The 22,408-nt window shown below is 58.6% G+C and overlaps 9 protein-coding genes across 9 annotated transcripts; 5 read left to right on the forward strand and 4 right to left on the reverse strand.

The window, feature by feature from the left end:
• Nucleotides 1-884: 884 nt before the first annotated feature.
• On the forward strand, nt 885-1,715 carry CMQ_2666 (GPI anchored cell wall protein; the record flags this gene model as incomplete). The annotated part of the gene is made up of 2 exons (XM_014316744.1): nt 885-1,289; nt 1,347-1,715. 2 exons carry the CDS (start codon nt 885-887, stop codon nt 1,713-1,715), a joined length of 774 nt encoding a protein of 257 aa, XP_014172219.1.
• A 283-nt stretch (nt 1,716-1,998) lies between these two features.
• CMQ_3255 (het-s domain containing protein) lies at nt 1,999-5,811 on the reverse strand (the record flags this gene model as incomplete). The annotated part of the gene is made up of 1 exon (XM_014317333.1): nt 1,999-5,811. One exon carries the CDS (start codon nt 5,809-5,811, stop codon nt 1,999-2,001), a length of 3,813 nt encoding a protein of 1,270 aa, XP_014172808.1.
• A 941-nt stretch (nt 5,812-6,752) lies between these two features.
• Nucleotides 6,753-8,021, reverse strand: CMQ_2583 (2-hydroxyacid dehydrogenase; the record flags this gene model as incomplete). The annotated part of the gene is made up of 3 exons (XM_014316661.1): nt 6,753-7,281; nt 7,471-7,564; nt 7,625-8,021. 3 exons carry the CDS (start codon nt 8,019-8,021, stop codon nt 6,753-6,755), a joined length of 1,020 nt encoding a protein of 339 aa, XP_014172136.1.
• Nucleotides 8,022-9,267: 1,246 nt separating this feature from the next.
• On the forward strand, nt 9,268-10,871 carry CMQ_2564 (sorbitol dehydrogenase; the record flags this gene model as incomplete). Its single annotated transcript, XM_014316642.1, has 6 exons — nt 9,268-9,625; nt 9,682-9,878; nt 9,948-10,006; nt 10,065-10,486; nt 10,555-10,635; nt 10,696-10,871. 6 exons carry the CDS (start codon nt 9,268-9,270, stop codon nt 10,869-10,871), a joined length of 1,293 nt encoding a protein of 430 aa, XP_014172117.1.
• Nucleotides 10,872-11,768: 897 nt separating this feature from the next.
• Nucleotides 11,769-12,566, forward strand: CMQ_2838 (exosome complex subunit; the record flags this gene model as incomplete). Its single annotated transcript, XM_014316916.1, has 2 exons — nt 11,769-12,287; nt 12,396-12,566. 2 exons carry the CDS (start codon nt 11,769-11,771, stop codon nt 12,564-12,566), a joined length of 690 nt encoding a protein of 229 aa, XP_014172391.1.
• Nucleotides 12,567-13,423: 857 nt separating this feature from the next.
• CMQ_2709 (uncharacterized protein) lies at nt 13,424-14,665 on the forward strand (the record flags this gene model as incomplete). Its single annotated transcript, XM_014316787.1, has 1 exon — nt 13,424-14,665. The coding sequence occupies one exon, from the start codon at nt 13,424-13,426 to the stop codon at nt 14,663-14,665; it is 1,242 nt and encodes a 413-aa protein (XP_014172262.1).
• Nucleotides 14,666-14,956: 291 nt separating this feature from the next.
• CMQ_3021 (pseudouridine synthase) lies at nt 14,957-16,489 on the reverse strand (the record flags this gene model as incomplete). The annotated part of the gene is made up of 1 exon (XM_014317099.1): nt 14,957-16,489. The coding sequence occupies one exon, from the start codon at nt 16,487-16,489 to the stop codon at nt 14,957-14,959; it is 1,533 nt and encodes a 510-aa protein (XP_014172574.1).
• Nucleotides 16,490-17,152: 663 nt separating this feature from the next.
• CMQ_2561 (uncharacterized protein) lies at nt 17,153-19,316 on the forward strand (the record flags this gene model as incomplete). The annotated part of the gene is made up of 4 exons (XM_014316639.1): nt 17,153-17,375; nt 17,430-17,710; nt 17,769-19,144; nt 19,211-19,316. 4 exons carry the CDS (start codon nt 17,153-17,155, stop codon nt 19,314-19,316), a joined length of 1,986 nt encoding a protein of 661 aa, XP_014172114.1.
• Nucleotides 19,317-19,727: 411 nt separating this feature from the next.
• On the reverse strand, nt 19,728-22,316 carry CMQ_2934 (xpg i-region protein; the record flags this gene model as incomplete). Its single annotated transcript, XM_014317012.1, has 6 exons — nt 19,728-20,013; nt 20,083-21,512; nt 21,567-21,664; nt 21,723-22,054; nt 22,120-22,162; nt 22,310-22,316. 6 exons carry the CDS (start codon nt 22,314-22,316, stop codon nt 19,728-19,730), a joined length of 2,196 nt encoding a protein of 731 aa, XP_014172487.1.
• Between the last annotated feature and the right edge of the window lie 92 nt (nt 22,317-22,408).

Consider the following 22,408-nt stretch of genomic DNA (forward strand, 5'->3'; position numbering starts at 1 on the left):
CAGAGAAGGAAAAAGCAAGCCGACGAGGAAAGAGGAATGTGGAGGTTGGCAGGAACGACCGCTCACAGGGCCGCCGTTGCAGCCGGAGTGGTGCAGAGAAGTAGGGGACGGCCAAAGGCCAGAATCCGGCGTTGGGCCTCCGAATGCAGTTAAAGGTGAGCACGTTTGGGGGCCCTGTGGATCACCGGGACGGAGGGGTCTCCCTGTCCAGAGCACGGACGCTAAGAAAAAGAGCGAGCAAACTTGCTCAAAGCTGCGCATCGGCTGCAACTGTCGCGCAGGCGCTACGCCCAATGCGGACTAGCCTGTGTCTCGTTTGGGGGAATCTGCTCACGCCAACAACTCTGTAAAAGCTGGTTTACCTGCACGAGCAGTGAGCACGTTTCCATGCTCTAGAGTCTTATGCCCATCACGAGTGATTGGAACCTCTGAATGCTTGACTGCAGAGATCCCGAGCGGACATGAGCGCACGCTTCTTGCTCGAGCACGGTTAAACTCTGCTACAAGTTGAGCCTCGTGAGAACCCAAGATCGAACTGCCGCTCGCCAAGTTCTGCAACTAAGCTTATCTCGTACGGAGCTGTAAGAACATAAAGCACGGAGGAGACAGCCCCTCCGTAGTATGGAGACCCCGGTGGTCACATCCTTGGCCATACTCTCCGTAGTGCCAGCCTCTTCCGGCCTGACAGGCCGACTGAGCTTAGTCTAGCCCAGGAAGGCACGGCCGCTCTTGGCCCCCAAGTATTACTTATAGCTTTGTGCAGCTCCTGCTTTCTTGGCCCACAACGTCGTCCCTTCTCCCACGCCTCACATCCTCGCATCCTCTACTGCTACACATATACAGACTCTCACTTCTACAACTTCACATCCACCCTCCTTCTCAATATGTCTCCTGTCTCGTCTGTCGCCACTGCGGCCCTCCTGCTGGCCGCCGCTGCCAACGCCCACTTCACGCTCGACTACCCCCTGACCATTGGTTTTAGCGATGACAACGAAGACATAGCGCCGTGCGGCCACTTCACGCCCAACTTCTCCTCTGACAACATCACCGACTTCCATGTCGATGGTGACAACATTGTCACCCACCTGTACCACTCCCAGGGCACATGGTTGCTGCGCGCCACGCTCGACGAGTCCGCCAGCAGCAATTGGACCCAGCTCCTCCCCGAGTACGAGCAGAGCGGCCTCGGCAAGCTCTGTGAGCCGTCCGTCACGGTGCCCTCCAGCTGGGCCGGCTCCAACGGCGTGATCAGCGTCGCCGTCAACGCCCCGGACGGCATTTTGTACCAGGTAGGCTTTTCTTTCCTTCCATTTCTTCCATTCCTCTCCTCTGGCTAACCCCCCCAGTGTGCTGCAGTCAAATTCGTCAGTGGTGCTGCCACCACGAAGCAGTCCTCCTGCAGCAACTCGTCCAGCGTCTCGGTCGTCTTCAAGGATGACGCCAACCTGGCATCGCTCCTCAACTCCACCGACAGCAGCACCTCTACCAGCACCGCCTCCAGCACCGCCTCCGGCACCGCCTCCAGCACCGCCTCCAGCACCGCCTCCAGCACCGCCTCCAGCACCGCCTCCAGCACCGCTGCCACCACCACCAGTGCCAGCGCCTCCAGCTCTGCCAAGAGCGCCGCTGCTAGCCGTGTAGGCAGCTCTCCGTCCCTCAGCAGTGCCTTCGCCGTCGGCCTGACCCTTCTCGGCAGTGCCTACATGCTGCTATAAGACGTACTCGTGCTTGTGGATGTGGCAATCTCAACGGTTGCGTAATATGTATATAATGTATGGCTTCGGTTGTCCTTCCGAAGGGCATATATTATGATTAGGGATGATAAAAATGTACCTTGTGTCTATGATTGAATAAAAACCGGTCCCAAATGCTCGAAAAAATGCAACAAGTGGTATCTCAAAAAGGGAAAGAGCGGGAGAAGTTTGTTCGACTTCCCGAATCGTCAAGTCATAAATTCCCAAATCCCAAAGCTCAAAACCATAATCCATTCTTTGCACATCAACACGCCGTCTCCACATTGCCGCCACCCAAATGCATCTTTCCCAGGCTCCCCGCAAGCTCCATCATCTTCGTCGGCTGCGGACACATGTCTCCTCCCTCAAACTTCTCCACCGTCGGCCCAAATGACGTCCCAGCGCCGCTTTCGGCCGCGTTGTGCTCGTCGTGGTATCCTTCGTCCTCTTCCTCCTCGCCCTTGTCCTTGCCCAGATCACCTTCTTCTCCGTCTGGCTCTGTCCCCTTGCCGAGCCCACGCCACGCTTCCTTCTTTTTTCTCGCTTCTCCATCCATGATCTTGACCACTGCATCGCCTCCGGGCAGTCGCACCTCGCCTGCCTCCAGCGTCTCGGCAATGTCCAACAACATCACGTCCATCGGACACAGATACGCCACCTTCTTGCGCTCGCTCCAAGCCAGCACATGCCCGCATAGCCGACCGTGCTCGCGCTCGACAATCCACGCCCCACTGTCTCCCGGGATACCAATAGGCATATTTGGACGGCGCCCAGCCGCACGAGATGCCATTGCAGCGGTTGCAGCTGCTGCAGAACTGCTCCCACTGATCTGGTACGTGTGCGACGGTGACAGCCGTCCGTAGATCTTGACTGACGTGATCGTCGGCAGAATCTGGCCCGTCTGCAGGCCTGACGTGCGAGCTATGCATTGCACCTCGAGCCCGGGGAGCGCAGAAGACGGGGCCACTGTGGTCGGGTGAAGAACCGACGGCTTGACCGCTGCCGATGCCGTGAAAGACGGCGAGCCTCGGCGTTCTAGAGGAAGGTGAGGAATCGAGTTGTCTGCCGGTCGTCGCTCTTCCTTGAACTCAAAAAGCGCCCAATCGATCTCATGCACCAGTCCCTGTTCGTCCACGCGTCTGCGGACGCCGCTAGAAGCAAAGATATCGCCCAGGCCGCAAGAGTCTAGGTGGTCGTCATCTTGAGTCTCCTGGTCGGGATAGAAGTCCTTCTCGACATCATCAAGCGCAGGTTGAGTCACAACATAGCCGTCGCCAAAGCCGGGCTCCACGCCAGGCAGATCGCCCGGCTCGCCGCTGCTGGCGCCAGACTCGTCGTTTTCTTCCTCATCGCTGTTGTCGGACCACTCGCTGGTGAGATCGGAATCGGATACCGCCGAGTTCGTGTCGGAGAACTCGCAGGCGAAATCGCCGCCATTGGAGCTCGCCGTGGACGAATCGGCCTGGAGCTCTTCATACCAGTCCAGTAGAGACTGTCCAAGTGCTTCGATCTCCTGTGTGGCGGCTGCTGAGCTGCTGCTGCGAACTGTCTTCTGACCTTCCCGGGCTGCTGCCGCCTCGATCGCGTCTGGGTCGTCGAGCATGTGGTGCACCGTCATGCCAAACGGCTTGCCATCGACAAGCACTAGCCCGCCGAAGCTGACAGGAGGGAGATGCCGATCGCCAATCCAAGCACCGATGCTGGCCCCGTTTTGAGGTCGTTCCTGGAATTGGTTGTTCGCAGCAAGGATCTGTTTCCTGCCACCGTCGTCTTGGTTTCGCTTGGGCCTGGCACCTTGCGCTGCGCCGTCCTTGCGTGATCGAAGCACGCGGCCGCTGCAGACTTTTAGGGAGAACCCAGACGATCCATCAAACACCGCGCCCAGCTTTCTCTTCAGGATGTGCCGAACCTTGCTGACCGAGGTACACACCACCATGACAGTTGGCTTCGTGTTTCGTGGTGACTCGCCCACAGACTCGAGCGAGATTTCCACAGATTCCGGATGGTTACGATAGAAATTGCGCAGGGCGAAGTTTATCTGCGGCATCAGGAACGTGTGCCACTGCTCAATGACATCCGGGGGCAGGGCAACCTGTGGGAAGAGTTTCAAGCGCACAGGCTCGGGCTTGGAGGACATGGAGAGACCAGCTTCTGATTTTCCAAACGTTGTTGTCCTCGCAGCGGGAACCCGGGGCGGAATCGGCGGTCTCGCATCTACAGGCGCTGCGCGCATGGGGAAGTCATCGGTGGGCCGTCCTCTATCCAGTCCCCGATCCAAAGGTGACTTGACGTCGGTGCTCTGCTTCTGGTAGAAGCTCGCTGCAGGCGTCAAGGTCGGTGTCGGCGCCGGCGTCGCCGTTATCGTCGTCGCCCCGAAAGTGTCCTCACGTCGCAGTCCCTCTCTTGTGGGCTCTTCAAAGGCGCTCACCGTGTCCAAGACACAACATGCTTCCAGATAGCGGCTGACCTTGAGTTCCACCCGAGCCAGATGCGACTCACTGGGCGTCTTGGCAGACACCACTGTCTCCATGGCATTCCAGCACGTTTGCACTGCTTTCATATATAGAGTACCGCATTGCACGGCTAGCTGGTCAAGTACCGTTTCAGACACAGATGCCGACTCACGATGCGGAACGAGGTTCTCCACCTTTGTCCACATGCCGATGGACAGAAGGAGCATCGCCACAGAATACAGGTCGAATGCCCGAGGGTCGGCATCCACAATCGGAGGGGATTCGGGTGAGAATGACTGCGGATTGAGAGGGTGTCTGAACAGAAGCGACTGCTGCTCCCTGTCTGGCGAAGGAGTAGAGGGGAAGAGGTCGAAACCGGAAATGAGCGGCTTCCGCACGTCGGCTCTCGAGATGTCTGTTGCCGCCGTCCCGGGTGCAGCATCACGACCGAAGAGAACACTCTGATCGCCTAGCCGTCCGTGTGCAATGCCTCGGGCGTGCATCTCGAAGACAGTGTTGGCAAGATTGGAGGCAAGCCGGAACTTAGCCTCCAATCGCGGCTCCACGCTGGGACTGGAGAGCATATCGCTCAGTGTCAGCAGGCAGGATCGGGGCTGATGCGCCGCAACATCGGACGGCACGACAGCGTTGCAGCCCGGAGGGAAGTGGTAAACCAGGCCGAGGCGAGAGTGATCCATGTCTTCGAAATAGCCGAGCAGCTGGGGAATGCCGATCCAGGCGTTGGATGGGCGCTGCATATTGGCCTGCAGGCCAGACGCGAGCTTCTCGAACCGGGCCATAGACGGCATGATGCCGGTGCTCGAATACACAGGGTCGAAATAGGAGTACTCCAGCAGCAGTGGAGAATAGCCTTGCCGAAGGCCCCGGACGCGGGCGAAATCCGCATAGACCTGCTTGCTCATGAAGACCACTTGTCGGGTTTCTGTCCCGGGAGGAGAGTCGGCAAGATGTGGCGACTCGATGCAGGTAAGGGTGGCCGAATTGATCTGCTGAGGGACCTGCATCCTCGTTGACTCGAAAGGGCGGAGGTCCTCGGCTGGTGGACCCCTCTCCAGCCATGATGGGGTAGGCTTGGACGGTCCTCCTCTTCCTCCTCCTTTTCCTCCTTCTCCCGATTCGGACAACCGGTTCCTGGACAAATCATATAAAGTATCGATGGACACCGTCAGGTCTCGGACTAGATCGACAAAGCGAGCCTTGTCCCAGGTGACAGACGACAACTTTCGGTCGCGGTCGCGATCCAACGACGGGGTGTCCTCGCCGACGAGGCGCTTGGAGCTGAGCCACAGGGGCTCCACCTCGGCCAGGGTCTCCTTTATTGTTGACATGATGCTGCTGACAATCTCGCTGAGGCCGGCCCTGGAGATGGACGAGTCGATGAGCACTTCGCTGGACTGGCTGGGATCGGACCACTCGAGGCCCCAGCTGACGAGGCGGTCCTTTTGGATGCGCAGCTTGCGGTGCAGCGCCTTGATTTCCGGGTCCTCGGCATTCTGGACGGGCTCCTTGACAAAGTCAGACGACTTCTTGGTGTCGTTGTAGAGCCGGCTGAGATGCTGCTGGAACGACATCAACGGCAGCCCGGTCATTCGATAAGACTCCATGTTGGAAAACGATGCGGCTGCTGCGGCCCGGCGAAGAGAAAAGCGGGAAAATCCGTCGAGGCCAGCCAAGAGATTGTCGGATTGCACTTGAGCGTCGTCGTGGGACGTATGCAGGATCGAGGTGCAGCAAAGATAAGAGTGAGGCTGACGAGAGAGCTGGAAGGTGCAGGACCAAGAATACCTGCAGCAGGGGAGTAGGTAGCAGGTTACCGAAGCATTGCAGCTTCTGTCACATGCATGCAAGAAAAAGAAAAGTGTGCTCCAGACACCAGCGCATGCATGTCTTTGTGTCCAGGACGCAGGGGTTGCTTTATTTTGGGTTTATTCGGCTGCCTTGGCCAGACTACCGGCGGCGATTTGCTGGGAGGCAACCGCAAAAGCTGTTGCCTGATTCGAGGTAACCCCGCGACGACGTTTATTCGCCACAGAGCAGCGTGCGCGCAGACAGTGTGAGAAGCAGTCGCGTAATTAGCACTGTCATTAGGCTGCCAGCTGCCAGCAACTGAAGCTGGTTTCTAGACGTCTGGTCGTTTCATGATGAAAATAAAAGGTACATTAAGTCGTTAGTTTAGCTGCAGGTATTTTCAACGCTGCTCACCTAGTCCCGTTTCTTGCATTTCCGGGGCTTCTCATAGTTCTTCAATGAATCAGAATCTCTAGTACTCCAAGCCAGTGGGCGTAGCCTTTGTAGTGGCATCGGTTCACAATCTGCAAATATGTCTGGTTTTCTGGATCCTTAACCTTTACTCTATCTTCTGTTGTTCTTCTTTGTTCTATTGAGCTGTTGGTTCGTAAGACACTGCTTTCTCTGCAAGAATACGGTTGCAATGTGTCGAGGGACCTCCATGTGTCTGTGCTCTCTATTGTGTCGCCAAGTTCAGTGGCCCGGCTCTTGAGGCCAGCCTGCTGCTATGCCGGCCCTCTCGTATCCCTGGCTGTTCTTAGTATCCGGCCTTCTTGTCCAGCTGGTTCAGCAGCAGCGCCTGTCCTGCCCGGAGTCGGCCCAGGTTGATCGTAAGGATGTCCAGGACGCGAGCGAGGTAGCGCGTCGAGCTGCCGCTGACGTGCGGCGTGATGGTGACGTTTCTGGCCGACCAGAGCGGGTGTCCGGGGGGGAGCGGCTCGGGGTCGGTGACGTCGAGGGCGGCGCCGGCGATGCGGCCGTCGTTGAGGGCTGCGATGAGCGCGTCCGTGTCGACGACGGCGCCGCGCGCAATGTTGGAGAGGAAGAAGCCGGAGCCAGAGCTAGTGCCAGCAGGCCGATGGCGGGCGAGGAGGTCGAGCTCGTCGGCGCCAATGAGCCCGCGCGTGCGATCTGTCAGCGGCAGCGCGACGACGAGCAGATCCAGACCAGAGCCGAGAAAGGCGTGCACATCGGCCTTGGTCGTGCCGGCAAACCAGCGGTCCGGAAGGTCGCCGGCCGGGTCGCCCAGCCCGTGCGGCTGGTACGCGTCGTTCTCCGCCGCGACTCTGCTGTCGTTCGTGCATTCAGCGTGTAGGCGTGCACCTTCATGCCCAGAGCCCGGGCCAGCCGGGCTACCTGTCGTCCGATGGCTCCGTAGCCGAGGATGCCTCTGTGGAAAGGGGGGGAAGGGGGAGAAACGAGCATCAGCACAGCGACCATGCAAGAGGCTGCCCGTCTCTTCCAATAGCACTCACACGCAGCGCCCAACAGAGTCTTCCACAGCCTCGTCCAGGTTGTTGCTGTTATGGCGCCATTCGTTCTGCTCCTGCAGCTGGCGATACTCTGCCACTGAAGATGAGTCAGCAAGGCACATCAGCACAGACAACCAGCACAGAACAGCACACGTACATCTGTGCTTGGCGCTCAGATAGGTCGCAATGACCCATTCTGCAATCTGCGGCCCGTGAACGCCGTTGGCGCCGCAAAAGACGACCTTGTGGTCCTTGAACACGGCGTGCTCGGCCAGGTGGTTGGCCCCGGCGCTGAATAGCTGAACATACTGCAACTTGGGTGCCAGCTCAGCATCAGGCAGCATGCTGCCCGTGGCCAGGATCGTCGCATCCCGCCATTCCTCCTCTGGCAGGTCTGTCGTCTGTCTATCCCATGGCTGATAGCGCGCGACCACCTCGAGTCCCGGGAAAGTCTTTGTCAGCGTGGGGACGCAGTCATCCGGAAGCGCAAACGGGCTGAGGAGGATCAGCTTGTGGCTGGCAAGAGCCGTTGCCGTAGATGTGGGTTGATCCATTGCGTGCAGCGCCGGGCGTCGGGATGGAAGCCTCTGAAACGGGAGTGTTTGGGGGCGGTTGCGCTATTTAAGCACGTTTGCAACATGCAACAGCGGCTGCTACATACAGCTGCTGCGGCTACCTTTTCCAGTTGTAAGCCCATGTCCAGCCCCGGTTGTATGCAATCTAGCTCGGGCTCTGATATTGCGAAGCGCTGCTGTTGGCTGCTTTCGATGGCGGCTTTGTTAGCTTGAATGGCGCGTCTGTGCACTCAAACTTTAGCCGACGAAATCCGGCCGCATCGTCTTTCCCGCTCCTCAGCAGGCCAGCGGAATACCGGCCGTGCCGTGTCTCTTTTGGCCGGCCGGGCCGACTGAATCACGGCACAGACAGATCGATAAATAGCTCTGAGCCCGCCGCTAAATCACCACGTTGATATCAGCTGATGGTCTGCCACCCGCGAATTTCATTGCGCAAGCTCTGCCGACTCTAGCCGCTTTCAGATGCGGCTGCACCAGACAGGGGAATATTCGTCTTGCAATAATACCCTTGCTTCGACCTTCTGTATCGGGCCTTCCAGCAAGACCCAGGCTGACAAAACACCATCGCCTAGCGCCTCGAGTCTCTTATTATCCCACCCTCGACTCGGCCTGGCCATGTGGGGGTTCCGCCTCTCTTTCCTCTCCGCTCAGGGCTCAAGTGCCCCCTCTCAACGTCTCCATATTCGTGCAGCCTCCGGAGCCGGGGCACCAATCCGTAAATTCACCACCAATCCGCCAACGGCCCTCGTCCGTCTGCCTGCCTGAAGACGGATATACGTTAGCCCAAGTTATCGAACCATGTGAGGGTGTGCTGGCCAGCCAGCCTATGAAATGACGTACAATAGCAAAAACTGGAACCATCGGCAAGGCCCCTCGTCTCCCTCTTCCGTCTCCAGTCTTCTCGCAGACATCCACTTCCCCCCTTCTAGACACCCGTAACCGGAGTCCATAAGGACGCAAATCATCTCGATCGGAAAACGGCCTTGCTGGGGGATCTGCAGAAGCTGAGAGATATCCGTCTGGTGGAGCCGAGGACCTGTGGAGGCTTTTATATCTCGCAGTCGACAGCTGTCTCTTTAGTTTCCTGATTTTCTTCTCTGGCTGCTTCCATCTCCGACTTCTGTTGTTCCCCTCATTTGGCCTGTTCAGCTCCTTCACTCTCTGATATTGGGTTGGCCAATCATTGTATACGCATCCCGTCCTCTCTCTTGTCTCGGGATTGGCCATGACTCTCGAACACCACCACAGCTGCGAGCCCGCCGCCAACGGGCTAAATGGGATGGCTACACGGTCAGACCATGGCTCACAGCCTGCCGCCCTGTCGCCAAACCTATCCGTCCTGCTCGTGCGCAAGCGTACCATCCGAATCGAGCCCATGCCACAGCCCGTGCTCGAACGCGATGGCGTGCTGGTCCGCGTCATGGCCAACGGCATATGTGGCTCCGACATGCACTCTTACATGGCCGGTGGCGTGGCCGGACGACCGGTGCTCGAGCCGTTGGTCATGGGCCACGAGGCCGCCGGTGTGGTCGAGGCTGTAGGTGCCGATGTGACCACGCATAAGCCGGGCGACCGGGTAGCCAGTGCGTCTCATCAAACCATGGAGAGCTGTCTTTGTCGCTCACATTAGCTCGTTCAGTCGAACCTGGAATGCCGTGCCGTCGTTGCGTCAACTGCAAGAACGGCCGCTCCAACATCTGCCTCCACATGCGCTACTGCAGCTCGCCCGGCACCCACGGCTCCCTGTCGTGCTACTTTGCTCTTGCAGCAGACCGGGCACCACACATCCCCCCGACAGTGGGCTGGGATGAGGCCGGCAGCATCCAGCCTCTGGCCGTGCGTTTGTTTGCTTCTTTTCTTCTCGACATTTCTTGTCGTGTTCGCAACCGTCTGACCTGCTGTTAGATTGGCGTGCAAATAGGCAAGCGGGCCGACATCCGTCCTCATCAGACCATCGCCATCTTGTAAGCACCCGACGAGATGGATAGAGAACAGGAGCCCTCGCTAATCTGCCAACCCCAGCGGATGCGGCCCCATCGGCCTCATAACTGCTGCCGTGGCCCACGCCTACTCGGCCAGGAAAATCATTGCCTTTGACGTGCGGCCATCTCGTGTGGACTTTGCACGAAAGTACCTGTCACCACTGACAGGTCGTCCCATCATCGACCACGTCTTCCACATCGACGCCATCCCGGATTTCTCGAGCAAATCGTCGTCATCTGGCAACAGTAACGGCAACGGGACAGCCGCAGCTTCCCAGGACGAAGAGGACGCAGAAGAGACAGTCGGTGACAAGATGTGGTTATGCGCGCAGGGCCGCATGCGAGAGATCATCGCCCAGTGCGGTCTGAAGTCCGAGGAGGGTGTTGACCGAGTGGTTGAGGCCAGCGGAGCGCAAGACGCCATTCTGCATGGCGTGGCCATCTGCAAGCAAGGCGGTGTCTGTGCGTACTTTTCTCTTCCACCGATCATTATTCAACTGGCAGTCGTACTGACCTTTATTCTCGCCCAGTTCTCCAGGTTGGCCTCGGTCATGTCCAGACACATCTCGTACCCACTGTTGCTATAACAAACAAGGAGCTCGACTTTCGAGGTAAGTGTTGTTGCTGCTCTGACTGGCGTGCTGGAACTGCCAGCAGCTGACAACTCCCAGGACTCACCCGGTACACTGCGTCCTGTTTTCCATCTGCCATAGACATGTTGGAACGCGGTGTGGTTGACCTAAAGCCTCTCATCACCGCGACCTTTCCGCTCTCACGCGCCCAAGAGGCCTTCGAAGCGGTGGCTGGCGGGAAAGAGATCAAGGTTATTATCAGGAACGGGGAATAAATTTGGAGGGAACGGCGCGCGAAACAGATGGATAAACTATTTTCTCTCTTTGTCTTTTCTTTCTTTGTCTCATTTATGATGCAGAAATCAGAGAACCCATCTTGGGCGACGTACTCGGTCAGAAACGGAAGCCACGATGAAGCAGATTAGTCAGCACGTGTCGGTCTTCGATTGGATTTTGTTTCTGGTAGCCTGCCAATAATATCCAGAAGCGAAGCCATATGCAATGAATCTGGTATAATAAATTCTAGCCTGTAAACATGAAAGACTTTGTATAACAGCAGTGAGTGTCTGTGAAAAACGTATCTTACCATAATATTGTATTTTGTATTTTAATCCGTAAATGGGAGAAGTCATCAATGCTAGGTCCCAAAATCCACAAAAAGCCAAAAAAAACGTACAGCAGCGGGTATTCGCTGGTCGTCACCGACCCAACTACTAATCCGCCGATTACTGGTTTAACTAGGGGAGAGCGGACGGGATCCCGTGCTTTCCAGTATCTATGGCCGTACGTGGAAGGAAGACAGAGTTAACAAGCTTATAAGCAATATGCAAAGTGACTACGTACGATCGTAGACAGACAAGACAGTCGAGACATCTGCAGCCAGTCTGATCTGAGACTTGCTGATGGCTGTTCATGTTCTATCATTGCTTTGAATATGCTCCCCACTCGTTGAAGAGCATGTATTACTGCAACATGAAGCGGACAGCCCAGATGACTGTGTAAGTGAGAGGTGGTTTCCTAAAGAAGACTAGCGCCGATGAAGGAGTGAAGCCAAAAAATAGAGACTCGATAAGAAAAAAAACTTGAGGCAAGTCTCCAAACAGCATACAACCAGCTCTTTTTCCGCACCGCTCTACCGCCACCCACACGCCACACTCTCCCGCTGCGACAAAATGGCGACCGTGCAGGACCAGATTGCGGTTCCGGGCCAGCTACTGGGCCCGGCCTCGCGCTTTGTGCCGGGCGCGGGCACGCATCTCGCCGACGGCCAGGTGTACGCATCGCTGCTGGGCCACGTCTCGGTGCGGCAGCCGGCCGAGGCGGGCAAGAAGACGGCGATGCTGCCAAAGCGGCTGACCCGGATCATGGTGCCGTCGGTAGCGACAAAGGGGCCGGACGGGGCGGCTCAGGGCTCGTCGCTGGCCGACGTGAACAAGGCGACGGTGTCGGTGTCGCGGGCGCGAATCGCGCAAGGCGGCGAGGTGCTGCCGGACGTGGGCAACACGGCGCTATGCCGGGTGGTGCGGATCGCACAGCGGCAGGCAGTGGTGGCGATCCTGGTGGTGGGCGACGTGGTGCTGGAGGCCGAGTGGCAGGGCGTGATCCGGGCACAGGACGTGCGGGCGACCGAGAAAGACCGCGTCAAGATCTACGAGTCGTTCCGGCCGGGCGACATTGTGCGCGCGCAGGTGGTAAGTCGTCTGTGGTGTGTGTGGGCAACATGTCTACGTCCATCCTCGTCCTCTGCATCTTTACCTCCATTCCCATCTCTATCTCTATCCTCCCACTAACCCATCCAGATCTCTCTCGGTGACCAGGCAAACTACTACCTCTCGACGGCGAGCAACTCGCTGGGCGTGGTTATGGCGACGAGCGAGGCCGGAAACCCAATGTACCCGGTCAGCTGGAAGGAATATGTCGACCCCGAGACCGGCCTAAGCGAGCCCCGCAAGGTTGCCCGCCCCTTTTGAGGACGGCCTCTACTATGTATCGATTCCACCTCTGGACAGACTGAGGGCCACAATACCCCTTTCTTGGGAAGGCAGCTCGCGAGGTCAGTGCACCTATCATCGGTGCGCTCTCTCTGCAGCGTCGCCCGACTGCAGGCAGAGCCATGTGGCCGTATGGTATCGAGAAGACCGGGACAAGAGCTCTCGGGACCGGGATTCTGCTACACGGTACCTTTTTTTTCCGGCTGGGCCACGCATGAATCGCTGGTTGGGAGTTTTTCATGCCATCACTGTCGCTATGGGACGGGCCGGCGGGGCTGACAGCATCTGGAACTCATAGCCCTGCAATTCCACTCATCGGTTTGTTTCCGGCTTCGCTTCCGCGTCCTTTTTTAGCCTTTACTCCATAGCATAGCGCTCTTTCTAATGTATGGAGACGACGTGTTGGTTTGATGACGGTGTATCACAGGTCTGGCAGGGCTGGCAGGCGTCTCTTGGTCGGATAGATGAAAGCAATAGCAACGTCGGAAGCCTTGTGATCCAGAGAGCCGTCCTCGTAAGATGTCGGCAGTGCGCGAGGAATGTAGCCGCGCAGAATGCCATCAACACAGCCCCTGTTTCGCAGGGAGAGTGGGACCGCGATGTTAGCGCGAAGGACCCCTGTATTTCTTTATTATTAGGGTGCGGTCTCCCGCTCCGTCCGCTGCGAAAGCTTACACTAATGCACTAAATCTGTCTCCCAAATCGGAGACATGCCGCCACTTCTTCTGCAACTCGCAATTTCACACAGTCCGGGCTCCGCAAATCTGGCTCTCCCCTAAAACAAAACAAGGCAAGTGAGCAGGGAGAGGATGAGTTTAAAAGCACTGTCGGCAGCGATGTCGACGACCATCCTTTCGACCAGAGCAATGTCGACCGCGCCCGAGACCAGAGCAAGCATGACGCTGACGGCGGTGGCCGAAGTGGTCGACGTGGCGGACGAGACGGGAGCCGTTGCCTCGACGGGGCAGTGCTCCCAGTGCGGCTCCTTCGTGCACGTCGCGCGACTGGGCAGCGGCCACGACCACGGCCACGACCACGACAGCATGGACAGCAAGCAGCAGCTGGCAGACGAGCTGAAGCAGGCACGCCTCCAGATCCGAGACCTAGAGGCTCAATTGCGGCTGCTGAACGAGAGGACGGCAGAGGTAACCGGCCGCTGGGCCGACGGCGAGGAGGAGCTGGCGAGACTGCGACGACGGCCGAGCGTGCCAGCAGCAGGAGCTGCCGTGCCACCGCCACCGACAGTGCGCTCATCCTTTCTGCCAGCCGGTGCGGCCAGCCGGCTCTCCGCGCTGCTGTCGCCGCGAACGGCCAAGTCGACGCCGAACCTGAAAAAGGCAGCCGACATTGCAGCAGCGGCCGCGACGACGCCGCCACCACCACCGCGGCGACCGACGGCACCCGGGACGCCGCCACCGTCGGCCACGGCCACGGCCTACTCGCACTCGTACAAGTCGTCCTTCTCGACGGCCGCGTCGTCGTCGCCGAGCGTGCAGACGACCGCAGCGGCGGCAGCAGCAGCAGCAGCAGCAGCGTCGGCAGCGGCAGCATCGTCGATGCAGGCGCTCCTGGCATCGCTCTCGCACGAGAAGACGCTCCGACGACAGGCCGAAAGCCGGCTGCAGAACACGAGCCGCGAGGTGGAGGAGCTGAGCGTGTCGCTGTTCGAGCAGGCCAACGAGATGGTGGCCGAGGAGCGGCGGCAGCGGGCTCGGCTGGAAGAGCGCGTGGCCGTGCTGGAGCAGCGGGATGCCGACAAGCGCAAGCGGCTGGACCGCCTGGAACAGGCGGTCGGACGCATCGACCGCGTGCGGGCCTTGTTGGCACAGGCAGAGGAGAAGGCGGCCCAGAGGGCGGCCGAGATCGCTGCCGGTGAGGACATGCTGGACGAGGAAGGACGGACGGCCGAAGAGATGATGGAAGAGACGAGGACAGAGGCCACAGACACGGCCAGCGACTATGGCGATGCCAGCTTCACCCAAGAGGCCCAGTCTACCGAGCTCACTGAAATCACCGAAATCACCGAACTTGCCGAAACACTAGAAGTCGCACGTGACACTCGTGTCTTGGTGGCATGAAGCACCATGACAGAACAACACGTGCACAACGAGAGCAGGCGCATTGCATTTCAGTCCGGGATACAGATGCATTCAGCCAGGGGTTCAGGCAATCGGGTCAGGCGTACTATTGGCGGGACAGCACGGCAAGCAAGCATACATACAGGACGGATAGACGGGCTTCGGCAGCATAGAGGTGTAGTCACATATGGATGAATCATGAGCACATCTCAGCGAACAGCAGTGTGTATGTTCCAAGTCAGTTGTAATCACAGACGCCGGGCTATGTCATCGGGTGTAGCGATACGATCACTACTGCTTTGGTTCGATAGCAGGCGATGCAGCCTCGTTGACGATGTCGCTGGGCGGCAATGTCGCTGAGTCAGCTGATGAATCAGCAGTAGTATCAGCAGCAGCGACGGCAGCAGCCGGTGATTCACGGTCAACAGCATCCTCCTCAGTTTTTTCGGTCTCCTCCGCCCCCTCGGCCACGGTGCCGTCCTTCCACAGGCGCAGCAGCCGCTCGACCTTGGGCGCCCAGACAGCCTCGCCGCGGCTGATGTCGTCATACTCGAGGCAGTTGGCCGATCCGGCGCAGAAGTCGCTCTGGCGAGTGCGAGCCAGCTCAGCCATCATGGCGGCCGAGCCGACCTTTTCGCCGAGGTCGTGGCAGAAGCTGCGGACGTAGAAGCCGGAGCTGACGGTGAGACGGATGCGCGCAGCCGGGGGACCGAGGCCTTCCCAAGGCGGTGGCGTATCGGCGGAAGGTGGTGGTGGGATGAGGTTGGAGCCACGACCAGGACGCGGCTTCGGCGAAATCGGGGCAGCAGCAGGGTCCGAGGAGACAGCCTCAGTGCTATCGGGCAGCGACAGGTTCTCGGCCGGATCCTCCTTCTCGGCAGCAGCAGCAGCACTGGCCGCATTGTCGTGATAGGGAGATCGGGGCAGTTCGCCGAGAGCACCGGACATCTCGAGGAACTGGCCGGCAGGACCACCACGGCGGCCGTTGATGGCAGCAGCAGCAGCAGTGTCTGAGGCCGGGCCAGCGGTGGAGGCAGCGCCACGCCTCCGCTTGGAGGGGCGGTCAAAGACGAGCTCGTCCTGCTTCTCCTCGGCACGGCGCTTAAAGTCCTCGTGGGCGGCGAGGGCGTCGCGGTCGTGGCGCTCCTCCTCGGCGCTGCGTGGGTGCGGTGTCTTGCCAGCGGCCTGATCGCGCTCGAGACGCCAGACACGCTCAGCGAGCGACTGCTCGGCCATGCCGGCCTCGTCGGCCGGCCAGCGGTGGGGGTGTTGACCGGGCTCGTACCAGTCGAGCAGCTCGAGGGCGGACACGTCGACCTCGCGGGTCTCAACCTCGCGGGGAATCGGACGGCCCTCGCGCGCGTACTCGTACAACGGTTTGCCATTCATCTTGAGGGCCGAGTAGAGAGGCGGCATCTGGCGAAAACGGCCGCGGAAGGCCTCGAGCGCCTCCTCGACGCGGGCCCGCGTGATGTCGCCGTAGGCCCGCCGCCGCAGGATCCGGCCGACGCGGTCATACGTGTCGGTGCTCGCGCCAAACAACACGACCGTCTCGTACGTCTTGGTGCAGTGCAGGAAGCGCGGCAGCTCCTTGGTGCCGCGGCCGATCCCCAAGATCAGCACGCCCGTCGCTAGCGGATCCAGCGTGCCGCCGTGTCCCATCTTCACTCGCATGTCGCGCTTTGCCCGGCTGCGCCGCCGCTGTGCCGTGTTGGACTCGCGTGCCCTTGCTGCCGCCTCCTGCTCCAACAGCGGCCGGAAGAGCGTCGACGGGTTAAAGTACGTCTGACAGTCGCGGATCACCTGCGCCGAGCTCATTCCCATCGGCTTGTTGATTGCTGTCCTATCAGCAAAACCTCCCGAACCCAAGAGCGCAGGCCAACGAGCGAAGCGAGGAGAAAAAAAAAGAAAGAGAGAGACCAACCAAACACCCCCTCGAGCACGTTTTCCCGCGCCATCTTCAACAGTCCTCCTGGTCGCATCCGCCTGAGTGCGTGTTGTCAGAGTAAGCCAGCGGTAAAGCCGGTTGCCGTAGTGCAGTCACGCACGCAATCCTCCTCGTCTACCGGTCTCTGAAAACAATTCTTCCACGCTCACGATCGCTTCTCGACGGATGTGTCACGCTGGATGCTGGAATGCTCCCTCGCACTCGTTAAAACTCTGTCTGGCTCCTGCCTCAATTTTGTCGCTTATCGATTGGAAAGAGCTCTGCCAAATCGCGGCAGTATCCAAAGGCGGTCAGCACATCCCCACCTAGTGGTCCGCTATATTCTCCGTAGGGTACTTTATACTCTGTATTACTCCGTACATGGGATCCCACTGTAACGAGATGCATGCACATCCGAAGCTGCTCCTACAGTTCACGCGCGCCGACGACACGTTCGCACCATTTCCCCGTCTCTTCCTCAGCTGTGATTCCGCTCAGCTCGTGCACCCCTCCTCTCACGTTGCGTCGCCTGCTCTGCATGACCGCCATTCTCCTTCGCAATGGCTGGACCGTCGGCGCAGGTCAAATGGACCCCCGAGGCCAGCATCTTGAAGCCAATCGACGCGACAGTCAATTCTGACGAATGGCCGTCCTTTTATCTGACCGACGCTGCAATCTACAGCAAGGACGGTACCTCACTTGCCAATGCGCTGCTCGTCGGCACCGAAGGCCCCTTTGTCGTCCGTGGCAAGCTCGAAGGCGAAGAGGAAGACGGGTCGCAATGTGAGTGAATGTTTCTCGTCTTTCTTCTTCACACCCCCCCCCTGACACCACCAGTTGTCCGCCCCGACGTCCGCTCGGCCAACATCGAGATCAACGACTGTACCCTCTACTCTCTCGGCTTTGATCCCCTGCCGCTCGTCTGGGTCTCTGGTCATGCCGGCTGGTTCATGATCAACCCCAGTCCCACCTACATTCCCTTCTACAATGACATCTGCGACGTCTCCGTCCTGTACCACCACATATCCGAGATCTACAACACAGCCGTCGAAAACGCTGCCAAGGTTGAGAAGAAAAACGTCTACGCCAACCTCTCCACCAAACACATCCTGTTCGAGGTTCGTCTGTCTCCCATCGTCTGCCAAAATCCGTTTCCTAACCCCTCTTCACCTGTAGTATGCCGTAGCAGTCGGTGACGGCATCACCTACGACGAGCTGGTCGACAAATGCGTCCGCTTGGCCCCCTTGCTGCTCGCCCACTTCGCGAGCATAAAGACGTTCAACTGGAAGACAACCGGCTTCGTCAAGTGGTTGACACGGGAGATACAAGATCGAGGCCGTACTGACCGGAGATCAAGCCGCGCCATTTCCGTCACAGACAACCGCTCACAATCATCTCCCGCGCCAACTGCAGTGCCGTCGTCATCCGCACCTCAGCCCTCCTCCTCCTCCTCTTCCACAGCACGTCCGCCTTCTTCGCTCTCCCACGAGCTGCCGCTCCGAACCCCACCACGATCTTCGCTCAACTCGAACCCGCCTCCCGATCCACCATCGACAACAGCACAACCCGCTGCAGCCACATCCGACGCGCAGACAATGGACGAAGCCGATGGCCGTCATGCGGCTGCCCTCCGAATGCTCCTCGACGGCATCCTGGAGATCGGCCGAGACTTTCATGGCGACGTGTCGCGCATCAGCCAGTCTCACATCCACGGAAAGCTCTACAACAAGTTCCGGCTCAAGTTTTATACCGTCGCTAAGGATCTGTCGGCATACTTTGCTACGGAACTCTTGGCCGCACTGGACCACGAATGGGCTGAGTCTCCGTACGGCCTCTGGCTTCGCACTGCCAGCTCGCAGCCCTTTGTCCCCGTCTCGCCCGACTTTACTGTTCGTGACATGCCCAACCAGCTTGTCCGTCGCGCCGGCCATATCAACCAGCGCCAGAGACAGGGTTCCGCAACCCCGACAGCGTCTTCTACACCACTGCGCCGTGACCAGCAGCGATCGGCCGGCAAGGCCCTGCCGTCTGCCCTGAGTGCTCGCCGTGGCGGCAAGCACGCCGCTCTGCGTCTGCCGCTGGCCTCCAAGAAGCGCCCGCACGGCAGCGCCTTCTCCAACGACAACTCGGACAACGACTCGATAGACGACGGCGACGATGCCGGCACCAGCAGCAGTGCCGACGCTCGGGGTCATGACGCGCGTCGGCGAAAGCTCGCAAACAAAAACGAAAACGAAATCGGCAACGACAACGAGACCATGCTCGTCGTCCGATCGCAGCCGCTAGCCCAGTCCACTGCGCCGACCGGACCCAACCGGACCTGGCGTTGCGCCCGGCCGGCCTGCGGCTTCTTCGTCCGTGATGCCGGCCCCAACTTTGGCACAGGAGGTGATCTCGACGACGACAGCAGCGACGATGACGATGAGAGCCACGACCATGTCAAGATCGCTCAGGAGCTTGTGCGCCAGCACATCCGCGCCCACGAGCAGGAGACGCTGAACAAGGTCGACCTGGCCATCACCGAAGGCTCGCGGCGCCACGTTTCCGTCAGGTATGTTCCTCACGTCCATTCCTCGTCTCTTGCCCGTTGTCGAGCCGAGCGCTCACATCCGTCCAGTCACCTGTTGGACAAGATTCGCAACATGGGCGATACGAGCAGCGGTGGACCGGCTATGGATGGCGTCGTGGCACCGAGTCCGATTGTACGGCATTTCCTCGTGTAGGCTGTGCCGCTCGTGTGCTTACTCCTTTTTGTTTGGTTTGGTTCAGGGAAGTGACCAGGATTGTGACAGGTTGGGAAAGACGGGCATATATCAGGTTCTGCCGGCCACCGCTGGATTGTGAAGGATACGAGTGTACGAAGAGAGCTATGGAAAGGGAAAGAAGCTCTACAGGATATTGTTCGATATTCAGTGCCGTGTACGGAAAAGAAACAAGTACCATTTTCATCTGTTTCAGCACCTCGACCGTGTCGCTTTTGTGCCGCTTCGTGTTCTGCTATCACGACATAGATACAGAGTACATAGCAGCCCACTGTGCCGTTGAATTGCATGTTTTTTTTCACATGTTCATTGTATATAGGGCTGTTTGCCGGTGGCCGAGCGCTTCTCTCTCCACTTTCAACCACAGCTCCATCAGCGTCTGCGGTCCAAATACTTCTTGGCCTTGTCCCAGTCCGCCTTGACATCCGCCTTCATCTCGCTGTCGCCCAGCGTCCCCACGCCGGCATGCAGAGCGTCTACGAGACCGAAGACCATGTCGAAATCCTCAAACGGCTTCAGCGCGCGCGGTATAAAGTTCTCCGGGAACTCCTTCTGACGCTGCTGTCGTTGCTCCGGAGTCGTGTCAAACGTGCTTTCGTCTAGGAATGTCTTGACGGCGATCGACAGTGCAGCATCGGGGAACTCGTAGAACGGGAGGCTAGAGTCGGAAGGACCGTTAGGGGCAGAACAAACAGCTGTAAAGGGGGACTCTTGGACTCTCACGTACCGATGGCTGATCTTCCAATTGTCCAGCTTGCTCCGTTTAGCCTGGCCCGACATGAACGTGTTGGCGAGCAACGCCTCGATCACGTTCCGATTCGCCGAGCCCACCGCCACGGTCATGCTGTGAAAGGCCAGAAGATTCTTGCTAAGAGGCCCTGTGTAGCCAGAGACATCCTGCCTCAGCTGCAGCAGTGTGGCCACCCGGCTGATCAGGACAACACAGCTCTTGTCTTCCTCGCTCCCGTTTACCGGCCAGCCTTGCAGCTCGGCCTGTCTGTGGCCGGTCGTCAGTAGTCCCAACCTGATCAGCTCATACGAAAGAAGAGCGGCGTGGAAGAGCGCCAGCGGATCGGGCGCCTTTGCTGCCAGTGGTTCCAGGGCAGACAGCGTCTTTGCCAGAGCTGTACCCCACGCAGTCAGCTCGAGCGTCTTCTCCTTGATGTAGCCGTTCAGCGTCAGCAGCTTCCAGATCGAGAGCGAGACAATGGCGTCCTCCGACTCCAATCCCTTTGCCTTTCGTGCATTCAGTGTGCTGGCGATAAAGTCCTTGTTGGCAAAGGCTGACAGCTCAAAGGCAATGGTGCCTGATTGGGCCTTGGGGAAATGGGTGCTCAGAGATTCCCCCGTCACGTTCCATTTTTCGACCCGCGATGCCGGCGAGTTGCCTTCATTCCGGTGGTTGATGCTCAGCGAGAAGCCTTTGTCGTACCACACCTTCAGCACAATGTCTCGGAACTGCAGGCCACGGTTCAGACGGGGGATGACTAAGCCCAGAGCGGTCTCGTAGTAGGGAACAAGCTGTTTGGACACCAGCTCGCGGTACTCTGGGCTCGCATAGCCTTCCAATGTCGGCAGGATGGTGATTTGACCATGCGAAATCCAGCTCAGCACCTCCGGGCCAACGAGCCCAGTGTTGAGGTAATGGAAGAGCTCCGATGGGAGCTGGAGGCCCAGATAGAGGTGGTTGTCTTTCGTGAGCTTTTCAAAGTCGTAGACCTGGATCTCACCGGACTCGGCCACGTAGATGAAGTGGTCTACCACCATGCGAGCCTTGCGGAACTTGTCCAACCAGTTTGGGTCCTGGGCCTGAAGAACGTCGTGGAAAGACGCACACAAATTGGCAATATTCTTGTCCGCAGTACGCAGCATGTTTAACGCATCCATCACGCTGGGCTGTCGAGGATAGGTGGTGCCGTCCCGCAGAGGAGGAAACGAGGGCAGGAATGAAGAGCCAGTCATGAGAAAGGCGTCAATGAACATGGGCTCGCTCACGTTCAGGTTCCTGAGAATCTGTTTCTTCGAAATGTACGTGACCTTGTTGGTTTCCCAGTCTATGGCCCGGATAATGCAGTCGTGGATGGGGTACAAGAGAAGCTCTTGCTGGCCCATAATTCCGGCGCACTGTTCCGAGTCGACCATATCAAAGTACGCAAGCTTCGTCCAGTGTCAGCAGAGTGGCGAGAGGCGAGCTTGCAGACAGCAACTCACCTGGGCAGCTGCACTGTATGGCGGAGTGATGAAGTGCAAGTTTCTCGCCTTGAGAGTCCGCTGCAGAACAGGATAGAGAGTCTGGATGCGGAAGGTGGCTTGGCAAAAGTCAGAAGCAGGAAGAAAGAGACGGTGACCCAATCCTCCCAGACTTACATCCTTCGCCAAACGCGATCACTGCCTCGCTAGCACGGCTACCGAAATAAAGTTCCCATGCGATATCAGTCTTGGCAATGTCGCGGAGGCCCTCTTCAATGGCAACGTCTTCCTGGCCGACCACTGGCTGGCCATCAAAGACGAAGAACGGGATCACGTTGTTGGCAGCCCACTGGTCGAGCTCGAGTCCCAGGTTCTTCTGGAATCCAGTAATTCCCCCCAAGGCAGCCATGAGCGGCTCACGCGCAGGCCCGGCATCGAGCATCATTTGGATAAAGTAGGTCGCATCGACGGCAATGGAGCACCCCTCGATCTCGGACAGGTCAGACATGCTGGAACAGGGAGAGGAAGGTTAGCGAGGCAGCCACCAGATGCCATCCGGTCGAGATACACTTACACAATCTGCTGTCCGACCCAGGGGTCTTCAGACGGCAACACACCTGTGCTCCCATGGCATTAGCACTTATCCATCACAGGAGCAGGTCGACTGTAGCGAAGCTCTGCCATGTGCACCACTCCCTCAGACGGCAACGCTCTGCAAGCAACGAGACCAAAAGGGAGTTTCGGCAAACCAGGAAGCAACTCACCCGGCATTCTTGCTAGTGTATGATGAAGTTGATCGGCAGGATAGCTTCAAGGTAGCCTTGTGGGGTGTTGTAGCCCTGTGCTTCGCGTGCAGGCTGCTT

The sequence above is a fragment of the Grosmannia clavigera genome (assembly GCF_000143105.1).
Source record: "Grosmannia clavigera kw1407 unplaced genomic scaffold GCSC_144, whole genome shotgun sequence".
NCBI lineage: Eukaryota > Fungi > Ascomycota > Sordariomycetes > Ophiostomatales > Ophiostomataceae > Leptographium > Leptographium clavigerum.